A 12216-nucleotide genomic window follows, 5' to 3' on the forward strand; every position below is an offset into this window, starting at 1 on the left:
ATGCTTATTCTTGCTTAATAGTGCTTACTCCCACTTACCACTGCACTAATTTAGACAGTAATGTAAAATGGTTCTTGGGAAGGTGATGGATTTGGAAACTATGGATTTATCATTCATTACACATTATACCTTTGATTTGTATCCCTGATTTATGTGTACATATACTGTATGGGGCACTTGTGATTATCTGTGGATTTTACAACATTACGACAATGACACCTCACATCTGCATTTAATGCAGTACTCCAGTTCACAAATACATGTTATTTAGAAGGTTATGCAAGAAAAAATATTGTTCATAAAGTGATTTGACATGGAAAATGGAATGTAATGGTATGTGGACTGGGAATGACTGCTTGTAAGGTGAATGCTCTGCCCACTACACTACTGCAGTACTCCTTCATTTGCATATATCTTGATTTTTATCCTCGTGTGCCATTTAAGCTGCAATAAATGTAGCTAAGCAATGGGCAAACCCATGCACCTACAGTTAAATTTTATCTGTTTGATATTGCTATTGCTCTTATAAACTTGGGGGGATGTTGCTGGGGGTATGCTAACACCTATGAGCAGTTTTGCTAATTCTTATTCCTAAACTGCTGTTCTAGATTGCAGGGGCATGTACATTCCATGAGCTCTGCTCTCAGATACGCCCCCTGCACTTGTACATGTAGTGTGCCTTCATTAATATGTGCTGCTGTCCTGCTCCTAAACGGCCACGTCCGTGCAAGACTAAGCTAGTCCTGCATGGAATTATAGTGAATCCGGGGGCTAGTCTTCTCAATTCTGATAATACATTATGCAAATAACCTTCTCCATTGTTTTTCCAGAAAAATAAAGTAAAGTTATGGGTCTTTGTGACTCTGCATCTGTCCGGTTCCCCTATCCCTTAAATATGGGTTGAACAAGTGTATGTCTCCAATCTTAAGTTACGAGTCTCTTTGACTCTGGGTTTGTCCTGTTACTCTGTCCTTAAATATGTGTTGAGCCAGGGCATGTCTTCAATCTTAAGTTATGGAGGTCTGTGATGCTGGGTTTGTCCTGTCCCCTATGCCTTAATATGGGTTGAACAAATGAATGTCTCCAATCTTAAGTTATGGGACTCTGTGACTCTGGGTTTGTCCTGTTCTTCTGTCCCTTCAATATGGACTGAACAAGTGCATGTCTCCAATCTTATGTTATGGGTGCCTGTGACTCTGGGTTTGTCCTATTTCTCTCTCCCTTAAACATGGGTTGAACAAGTGCACATCTCCAATCTTAGGTTATGAGTCTCTGTGACTTTGAGTTTGTGCTGTTCCACTGTCCCTTAAATATGGGTTGCACAGGTGCACGTCTCCAATCTTAAGTTATGGGCATTTGTGACTCTGGATCTATCCCGCCAACAAGTTCTATTAACTCATTCCCTCCAATACAGCTCTTTTGATTGTGCACCTTTAACTCCTAGTGGGCGTGGCTTGAGTCTTTAAAAAATAAAGTTATCACCTTACAATTCTAACAAATACTCATTGACATAGGTCAAATATCAATACAATTGTGTTTGCCATCATATATGCTTCAAGATAAAATATTCTAATACCTCGTATAGGGCATGGTTTTGGAATTATTAATGCAAATATGAACAAGCAATATTTGACGCCTAGAGGAGCAGTAGGCGGTAACTGCAGATGCACCTGGAGGCGTCACTCGGTTCTCCTGCAGGGTATAAAGTCTGAAACTCAAGTGTCTGTCTTTATTTTCTGACTACAGTCCTCAATGATTTGCCAGAAAACCACAATTTTGAGAAACAGACCAAAAATAAGAGGCATAAATCTGGACATTCTGCAAAAATCTGTATAGTTGAGAAGTATGCATGCGGGGCAAATCCAGTTCAAAGATATTTGTAGAAAAATCACATGAGTATGAAATTGTGTGGTCATTAATATATACTTTCATAAGTACCATATTTGTGGCTGAACATGAAAATATTTTATTTTGGTATGGTGTGACTATGGATGCTAGTATCAGCTATGTCTGTTAATTATAAGACGTATATCTATGTGAATAAATTGCCCCTGTGCATACATACACATAGGCATATGCATGCATATTACTCAGGCAAAAAAGCATAAAGATTGGCATATATATACAAGCATGTATACATACATGGATTCACTTCAGAAGCTCGAATTAACAAAATCTCGAACTGCAAATAACCGAAACCAAAAGATTGAGTTTCGGAAACTCAAACTTCTGAAGCGAAACCAACAAAAAAAAAAAAAGACAAACTTTGCTTTTGCAGGGGGGCTTTGCCCCCCTGCAAACCCCATGTGGGGGGCTGTGCCCCCCACACCCCCCCTACTTAAATATACCAACTCCAAGATCGCGCTACAGTGGGGAAATGGGAAATCTCCCATCTTGCACTGTATGCGGAAGCACAAAACGGGAGATTTCTCATTTCCTGTCAACACCGCAAAAAAAATAAAACATTACGTACACACAGAGCGTACAAGAATCCTTGCCTCTGTGTGCATGCAATGTATTAAGGTAAGTAAACTCTTATTTGTAAACACTACACATATTCGATTTACTGAAATCTCGATCATGTGGTCTCAACCATATGAAATTCGACATTTCAGTAATTCGATTATGTAAAGTGTTCCCATGCATTCATATATGTATGTATGTGTGTTGAATTAAATATTGAGATTCCTATGTAAATATGCAGGTACAGAGTCAATAATCATGTTTTACATTTGCCATTACTATTTAGATGATTTAGTGATAATGATAATCACCAATGAGTCTGTTCAATGTTATGTGTTTTGAACAAATCCATTGATTATTAATTGCACACAGAGACAAAGAGACAACACACACACACATATATATATATATATATATATATATATATATATATATACATACATATACACACATTATATACATATATATATATATATATATATATATATATATATATATACATACACACACATACACACACACACAAATATATTTATGTATACTGTATATAGATATATGCTCAGAACACATTATTGATTCAATTTAGAGGTAGTTACACAAATGAGGGTGTGGATAACAGAGTGGAAGACAAGGACAGTACAGTAATGTGATGCAGGCTAGTCAGCACCCAGGTGTACTAAAAGTATAATTCCACATTGTATAATAACAGCAGAACTGTTTGTATTGTTGGGAAAGTGAATTGACAGGAAACTATGTATACAGTGTATGAATGCTGTAGTACCTGGCATAATATTATTGTGCTCCATAATAAGTCATTATGGCTACATTACTCTTTAATGTTTAACTGACCCTCAGCATTATGTCAGACATTTGCATAGACCTAAAATGTGACATCAACACAATGACCATACCTTGCGTGTACTGTTGCGGACATTTGACAAGGTGATGGCAGTCCTATCCTTGTTTTCTTTACATGCATTCAGGTATGGGGTGTAGCACTTTATATCTTATCATCAGTACATAGCAATGAGAGCAGTCACCAGAGGTGACATATTGAGTGGGAACACTGTTCTGTCACTGGCATGATATCTGCAGTCTAGCTGTCTGGACAATACATTTTGTGTGAGTAGAATATTTCTCATTCAGGGCTGGGTGTGTTTGTATGGTTTGGGTCATCCAGAAGTGTACTGGCAGTCCTTATGTAAATATTGTTGCTCATTCATGTCCTGGTAAGTCTTCCAAGATGACAGTACTGCATCTGTATAAGTTTTTAGGTTTTGTCACTTCCCTGTACTAAACAACACTATGTTATGTGATGCTATCATGTAGCTGATGTACAGACGTGATTAATAGGTCTGTGAACTGCGACCTGCATTATCAGATATGTATCATATCTGAAATTTATGGACATTCAAGAATGCCTAGAATTTCAAGTCTGTCAGTAACAACGAAGAGGCTGTTATTTTCAAACTACATGAATATAAATGTAGATTGTGTTACTGTACAGCGGTAGTGTTGTTGCCTCACAGCAAGAGGTTCTCCTTTTCGATTCTCAGCTGGAGTGCCTTCTGTGTGGAGTCTGTTTGTCCTCCCCGCGGTCGAGTGGCCTCTGAAAGACATGCGTGAATGGGCGTGCCTTCGCTGAGGATTGGGCATTGGGCTGGCAACTCGGCACCATAAAAAAAATCTACTGCCAATCATTAGTGGACCAGAGTTCCGCTGTGGTGACCCCTAACCGGGAAAAGCCAAAAAGACAAACAAACATGCATACAAACACTCAAAGAAAAGTAGCTATTATAACTTGTCAAAATATAGTGTTTTCGATGGCACAGGATTTTGGTTGCAGCACTTACTTTTTACTGCCTTAGTAAAAGTACCCCTGTAATTACCTACTATAATATACTAGGAATGGTACTGAAAAGTACATGGTGAAATGTATAGACTGTATTTGCTTCAGCTTTCAAATGCTAATCGGTGTAAATTAACTGTACTTCAGTCAAACAGTCAGCAAAGATGTGAAAGTTGAAAACATTTTACCACAATGAATGACAGAAAAAAGTGAGTAAAGAAATGCAGTAGGATAAAAATCACTGCAACTACAAATAGTTATGGTGTAATTTCTGAAGGACAACACACAGCATCAACTAATGAGAAAATACTTTTAGAACAGTGATTAGATTCAGTTCCAAAGCTGCATGATATTTTTAGAGAAAAGATGCAAAATATTTTATTATTTTAGAATATTTGGACATTTTTTAGTCAACGTTTCTTTGCAAGACACAACTGTCCAAAGCAATGCTGTGCTGTAAAATGAGGGAAAATCTGCATGATTATAAAAGCGCACCTACATCATCGTCTCACACACACACACTGACTGATATGAGATTATAGCCCCTATCTACCTAGTATTACACACTATAGCTCAAAGTAGTTATTGCACACAACGCCAGTTACATCTGTTGTACATGTGGCTGCAGCCACAGTACTTGTGGGCTACACAAAGTGGCCTTGTATTACACAGCATGTGTAGCCTGCACAGTGAACCTGCTTTATGCTGTTATTGTATCTAATGTCCTAGCAGTGGGGTACCTGTTAATACTCCTGCTATGTGTGTACAGTTACCAGTATCGCCATGTGTGGCTGATTGCAGTTTGCTAGGTGGAAAATTGGCTAGTGACAATCGGGGCCGTCCAAGTCCTGCATTGCAGCCATTGCACATTGCACCACCTGCTTACCATTGTCTGTCAACAAGGTGACATTCAATAGGCACAGGGTTCTGTGGTTGAGCAGATTCTGGCATTATGTGGGCCTGGTCTGTTACATCAGACAACTGTTGTGTGTAGGTGCAGATAACCCCAGCATTCTGCATGTAAGTGTTGACATTTGTACATCCCCACACACACACTTAAGCTGCCAGAATTCCCACCACCAAATCCACAGAAGAGAATTCCACTATCCTGGACAACACTAATTAACTATAATACACAAAAGACTTAACTGATGTTCATGATAAAAAATAACTTGTTAGCACTGGTTATTATGTGAACTCCTAGTTGAAGTTATTAGTAAACTGTTCTGCCTTCCTATAGACAGTGCAAACTTTATATTCAAGTGTTTGCTACAGAAATGCTACTACATATAGTAACTTCTGTTTCTACTGTTAGCCCACCACAGGCCTCTAAGACTGAAAACAGGGCAGTCCATCTAAGACAGTACATCTGGATATAGTAACAACAAGTATGGTGGAGCTCGCTTCACACATAAACCAAGATATATACATAATACATACTGAAAATAGAGAGGGAAGCAGAAAACATAACAATCATTTGAAGCAGTTAGGACCCTTAAAAACAGGCAGACAACCAGAGACAAATTTTAAAAGAATGTGCTTTGCTGTGTGACATGCAGGAAACACACCAATTACTTATTTGCAAATATATAGCTGGTTTTGATAACATTCTGAATTTGTCTCGAAGTTTAATAATGTGAAGTTATATTAGACTTTAGATTACAGAGAAATTTATAAAAGCTAAATTTCAAGATACCAAAATTATGAAAAAAGTAAACATTAACATTCTAATCCAATGAATAATGGTATTTTTTTACCTTGTACATTTCGAGTGCTTTCTGCACTGTAAAGAAAGTATGACCACGATGCTCTGGAATACACAGTGTGCAAACCAAAGATTCATCCACTTCGCAGAACAACTCAAGCCTTTTTTTATGCTCCATACACTGCTGGTCTTTCTGACATGGATTATTGGGTCCTTCTTTCTGACACAGTATCTGCACTCTTTTAATCGCATTTGCTAGTAGTCTGTTCACTGCATATTTCCTGGCTGTGCATTCCTCCCTGCACTCAGGACAGGAAGGTTGCTTCTCTCTCTCCCAAACTATGTCAATACAAGACTTGCAGAAATTGTGCCCACATTCCAAAATCACTGGGGCATTTAAAAGTTCAAGGCAAACTGGGCAAATAAATTCCTCCATAAAATCTCCTGCATATTTACTAGATGCCATTGTGAAAACAGACAGCTTCAGAGTTTCACTTTAGTTTGCCAGTAAAAGAAAGATTCCTTTTTTCAGGGACCACCTTCATTTAAAGGCACAGTAAACATTTTTCAGGGAATTAAGAGTTTTTATCAGAAGACACTTCACAGAATGTTAAATGAAAGCTGGAGATGAGAATTCATATCACTAGTATAACTTGGTCACTGACCACACTTTAGAAACAATATAGGTCTTTACTATAATATCTTCACTGATACAGCCTTCAAAAAGTATCTACAAATCTATGACTTCAAACTAAATATGAGCTTCACTTATGTATATTTTATTTATTTACCTATGTTGACTAAGTTAGCTCTTTAGCATAATCTATTTTGGGGGGATATCCCAGGCTTTATTGATAAAGACATGAGAAATTTGGCCAAGACACTGAAGAAATTCCCCTAATCTTTGCAATAACTCAAATAAGGCCACATTTTTGTTCTTTTTGACAAACAAAAAAACTTGCATTCCTATGTGTCCTGATGAACATGGTAGTCCTATGAACAGTTTTAAGTTCACTCTTAAAAATGATATTCATAAAGCTCCAGTGCAAAATTATGATTTTCTGATATGACACATAATACATTACACTATCAAAGCATCCCCAGTGGACATACCTCTCAACCTCTTACAGCAAAAAATCTGGACAAAGCCTAAAATGATGGGGGGACAAATAGGGACAGATTTTAAATATTGTTTTTATAAACTTAGGAAGTTGACAGAATAATATGTTTTAAATTAGCATGACTTTTCTGAAGGATGTGATGTTTAGTCTCAAATGTTTTGTTTTACATTTGTCACTTTTCATCCTCAGGTATTTGCCAGAAAAATACAGATTTTAGGAGAAACACACCAAAAATATGACGCAAAAATCTGGACATTCTGTGAAAATCTGTATGGTTGAGAGGTATGCCAGTGCAGCTAAGAGTGTAACAGTATCAGGCATGTTTTCTCATGTAGTGTAACATGATTCAGATCGGTGGATTATAATGGCATATCTTTAAATTTTCCAAACCGGTATTATAAACTCTAGGACTGGTAGGTGTCCTGACCTATTTTTTTTTCTTTTTAAACTGAAAAATACCTGTGTAGGTGGCACAAGACATCATTAATGACGCCAAAGATCCAGGTGTGCTCTTGAAAAGAGGCAGTTGTGCCTTGTACGGGATAACTGGTTAATGAATGAACAAACAGGGCAGTAGTAATATACTCAACTGCTGCGGTACCAAGTTTCTTTAATTTGTGAAAGTCAAAGCAATTAGCAAAGGTCATTTTGTGAAGGCCTCACCTTTGTTTTATGAGGTTAAGGGAACAATGGAGTTCAAATGCAACTCCTGAAGAAAAGACTTTTGTTGCTAAAAATTAGAAGAGATGTGGTAGCTAATTTTATGAATATTATTTCGTCTTTTGTTGTAGTTTAGTGCTGATGTTTGCAGACCAAGATCATGGTGAAATAGGGCCCTAGGCAGGGTAAAGGATTGGGACCCTACACACACAGCAGCCCCACAACCACCCCACAGCCAATCCAGTTTCCCAGTACTTGGCTATTTCTTTTCAGTTATCATAAACACTATTCAAACCTTTCAGTATGCATAATATTTTCTTCTTTATATCTGCAGTGACTACAGATATTTGGATTTAATTTAAAACTTATTTCAAATTTTATAGCACAAACTGATAGATATTTGCTAAACAAATTAATACAGTCTCACAATGAAAACAGACTTAGCATTAACAGTAAACTTATTTGCCCTTGAAACTTACATTCATCGAAATGGCATTGAAACCCACGTTCAAAAAAATGCATGTGACCAGTGGTGTATAATGTTTACCTTTGGGCTGTTTTCAAACCATTGGCCCCTTGCACACATTTTAGGACCATGCATACATATATGCATGTGTTCTTTGATTCACCTTCCTGATTACACCCTGTATTAGACTGTGTTTTAAATATGAAATTGTGAACATTTTTGTAGTAAGCAGTGAAGCAAAACTTATGAACCAATAATGATAAAACTGCCCATTTCAGAACATTTCATCCATAAAAGGCCACTCAGACTTCTGTCATTAGAGTCCTCCAGTATCAGTCAATAATTACAACCTCTGCAAAAGTAAAAGTCATCTGAATAATTCCACATTAGAGATCTATAATTAGTGAAGAGTTTGCTGCTAGCAAATAACTTTATATTTAGGGTTTCATCTACAAATTCAGTGTCTGCTGCCCTTGAAAATAAATTGCCAATGTTACATTAACACAAGAAAAATGGTAAGCTGGTAATATTGCAAAAGGGAATGAAAGGCAAACTGACAACAAGTTCATAGTTACTAGGCATCTCATCCAAAGGAGGACACACTCAGGACTGCAGAACCTCCAGATCCACCCCCTTAAAGTACAACACAATATCCAATCCAACTACATTCTATGGGGGTAGTACCCATGGCCTTCTGCATCAAAAGCAAGTAGGCTAGCTGCTGCGCTACTGACTCTACTTTCAAATTCAATAGCAAAACAATGATGACCATTTGCTAAACAAAACAGTTGCACATTGAAAACAGACTTAGTGTGAGGAGCAGTAAGCTTCTCTTCTCTTGAAATTCACAATTCTTTGTAAATGCACTAGAAACCCATTGCTTGAAAATGGGCTGAAAATCAATTCCTTGAAAATGCACTCAAACTGACATTTTTTAAGTAGTTTCGTAGTTGGTGTAGAAGATTCTGGCTCTCGTTTCCTCTAACTAAGGTCCAGGCTTTGGACCTGAGCAAATTAAGTAACTTGTCATGCCAAATTAAAAGCACTACACCCTCACTCCCCACTGGCCCTTGTTTTCAATTATAAAGGAATTCCCAATATTATTCTAGCATGTCCAAAGGTCAGTTGTCAATCTCCTCTCAGGTCCAGCTGGTGAATCTGGGAATCTTGAGGCAATGTTACAATTGCCTCATGTACACAGACAACCCTCTCCTCCTCCCAACAAATTCCAACACGTGAGAGATGCAACCATATAGCCAAACTGGAGGCTAAGCTCTCTCAACTCAGTACTGGCATAACCAGTCAGGAGGAGAAGGAAACCACACTCACTACAATTCCAGTCTCACATAGACCTACCACGACAGCAAACCAAACACATAATCACACAAAAACATACTCGGAGGCTCTAAATAAAGATCCGCCTAAGCAGCAGAGACCTCCAAAGCAGACACCCAAGCAACCGCTACCCCAAAACAAAACACGTGCAACACATATCTCACAAAGCCAGTGTGCCGAACAGTCACAGCCCTTAAGGCTAAACAACACACCTGATACACTTGTAATAGGTGACTCTATCGTCAGGCACACTGACGTCCCTCTCACCAGGCTGAACAAGGAGAAGGTCACGGTGAGCAGCCTGTCTGGTGCAAGGATCCGCCACATAACACAAGCACTCAGGTCACTCCAAGGCAAGTACAAATATGACTCAGTCATTGTCCATGCTGGTGTGAATGACCTGAGACGTACCTCCCAGGACTACATGAAAAGAGACATAGAGGAGCTCTCTGAGCATGTAGCCCAGGCCGGTATGACCCTGACCTTGAGTAGCATCTTACCCTCACCAAGAATGATGCCACAATATGAAGACAAGATGATCAATTTCAACAATTGGCTTAAGTACTGGTGTCATTCAAAGGGGATCCAATGCCTGTCAGCTTGGGATGATATGCTCGACAAGCCACGATGCTTCGCTAGGGATGGCTTGCACCTGTCACCCCCGGGCTTTCGGATATTGACAAAGGCTCTTGCTACCCCCATAGTGCCTTTTTTAGTCAAGGCTCAAAAGACAAACCCACCTCCATAAGTATCACAAGGAATAAGAAACAAAGAGTAATGCTACTCAACGCCAGAAGTCTAAACCTCAAGATGCACTCACTTGAAACTCTCCTTAGCATGGAGAACATCGATATCTGTGCAGTAACAGAAACCTGGTTCAGGGCTCCCGAGAGCACCCCAGCACTACCAGGTTATACCTCATGCCATGCTTTTCGGCCTCAAAACTTGGACCGAACCACAAAAGGAGGGGGAGTATCGATATTCATCAAAGATACCCACACCTCCAGGTTGGTGGCAAAGCACGAAGCATCAGAGACTATCCATGTGCAACTAACAGTGGGTAAAACTGCCTTCCAGTTTATAGCCTGCTACAAACCACCCTCCCAAACCCAGGAATCCCACTCCGCCTTCCTGAGAACATTGGAAAATATGAAGGTCTCTCCAAACATCATTATATTGGGCGACTTCAACTACCCAAACATAGACTGGGAGCATTACTCTAGCTCCAACACCCTAGCCCAAAAGTTCCTAGAATTCATAAACTCAAATGCTATGGAATAACTTGTTACCACTCCCACAAGAGGGGAAAACATACTGGACCTGATCATCACCAACATGGGGAATCTATGCTCCAGACCAGAAGTGTATCCCTCGCTGGTAAGATCAGACCATAAACTGATCTCACTGGATATTCACATCCTGACCCCACCCCCTGCCCAGAAAACCACAGTGAAAAACTTTCTAAAGCAAATTTCACACGCCTCAAAACCGAGGTGGAATCCTTCAAAGCCCCCGGGCCTGTGGAAAATACGGCCCAGACCGCAGAATCCTTTATAAAGGCATTCTATTAACACCTTCAGGAATGCATGGATCATGCAATCCCAAATAAAAGCAAGACCCAATCCTCCAAAGGCAGATGTCTTGTCTGGTGGACCCCAGCCATAAACAAACTATACAATAGAAGAAGGAAGCTACTACATGATAGAGCAAAATCCCAAAAAGGGAAGGCATCTCTGATCAGTATTAGCAAAAACCTAAGGGCACTCATAAAATCATCTAAGGCCAGCTTCGAGAGAAAAATTGCACAGGACACTAAGGATAATCACAAGGCTTTCTTTAGTTATGTTAGGAACCTTGGTGGGAATTCCCAGATATGCTCAGAATTAGTCCAAAATGACAAAAAATACACGAACCCACAGACATTGCCAACATCCTAGCTGACAGGTTCAGCGCAAACTTCTCCCTCCCCCCACCAAAAAGGCAAATATCTATCCCAGCAGAGTGCTGCCCCCCTGACATCTCAGATGCTCAGGTAAGAGCCGCCCTCTCCAAAGCAAAAAACACAGCATCAATGGGACCAGACAGTGTCCTGGGCTGCATCCTACATGAACTCCAAGAAGAGCTAAACCCAAACATAAAACTACTGTTCAATCTCAGCCTTACTACAGGATATGTACCCAAAGAGTGGCGTACAGCAGCAGTGGTCCCTCTCCACAAAGGTGGTGCCTCAACGGACCCTGGAAACTATCGCCCCATAAGCCTGACTAACTTGGTCTGCAAAGCTATAGAAAGGATCATCATGGACCTCATAAATAAAGATATTGGGGACCTACAGACACTGGATCCTACCCAGTTCGGCTTTGTTAAGGGCAGATCCTGCCTCTTAAACCTGGTTGACTTCTTTGAAACAGTCACCAAGGCCATTGACAAAGGGAAGGTGGTCCACACAGCCTACCTGGACCTCGCAAAAGCCTTCGATACAATACCCCACTCAGGCCTTATAAATAAGCTCACCAGCTTAAATATAAGCCCCTATGTCACTAGATGGTTGCAAACTGGCTCAAGGACAGAACCCACATGGTTAGAATTGCTGGAGCCATGTCAGACTCCAAACCAG

The 12216-nt window shown here is 39.7% G+C and overlaps 1 protein-coding gene across 1 annotated transcript in view; it reads right to left on the minus strand.

The window, feature by feature from the left end:
* LOC122813686 (zinc-binding protein A33-like) overlaps nt 1–6534 on the minus strand; it is a 256724-nt gene extending 250190 nt beyond the window's left edge. Inside the window, exon 1 of the mRNA XM_044086136.1 lies at nt 6070–6534. Within this exon, the coding sequence (XP_043942071.1) occupies nt 6070–6483 (414 nt within the window). The 5' untranslated portion in view covers nt 6484–6534. The remainder of the gene's footprint in view (nt 1–6069) is intronic.
* Between the last annotated feature and the right edge of the window lie 5682 nt (nt 6535–12216).

The sequence above is a fragment of the Protopterus annectens genome, chromosome 10.part0 (genome assembly GCF_019279795.1).
Source record: "Protopterus annectens isolate FY-2018-M chromosome 10.part0, PAN1.0, whole genome shotgun sequence".
NCBI classification, from domain to species: domain Eukaryota; kingdom Metazoa; phylum Chordata; order Ceratodontiformes; family Protopteridae; genus Protopterus; species Protopterus annectens.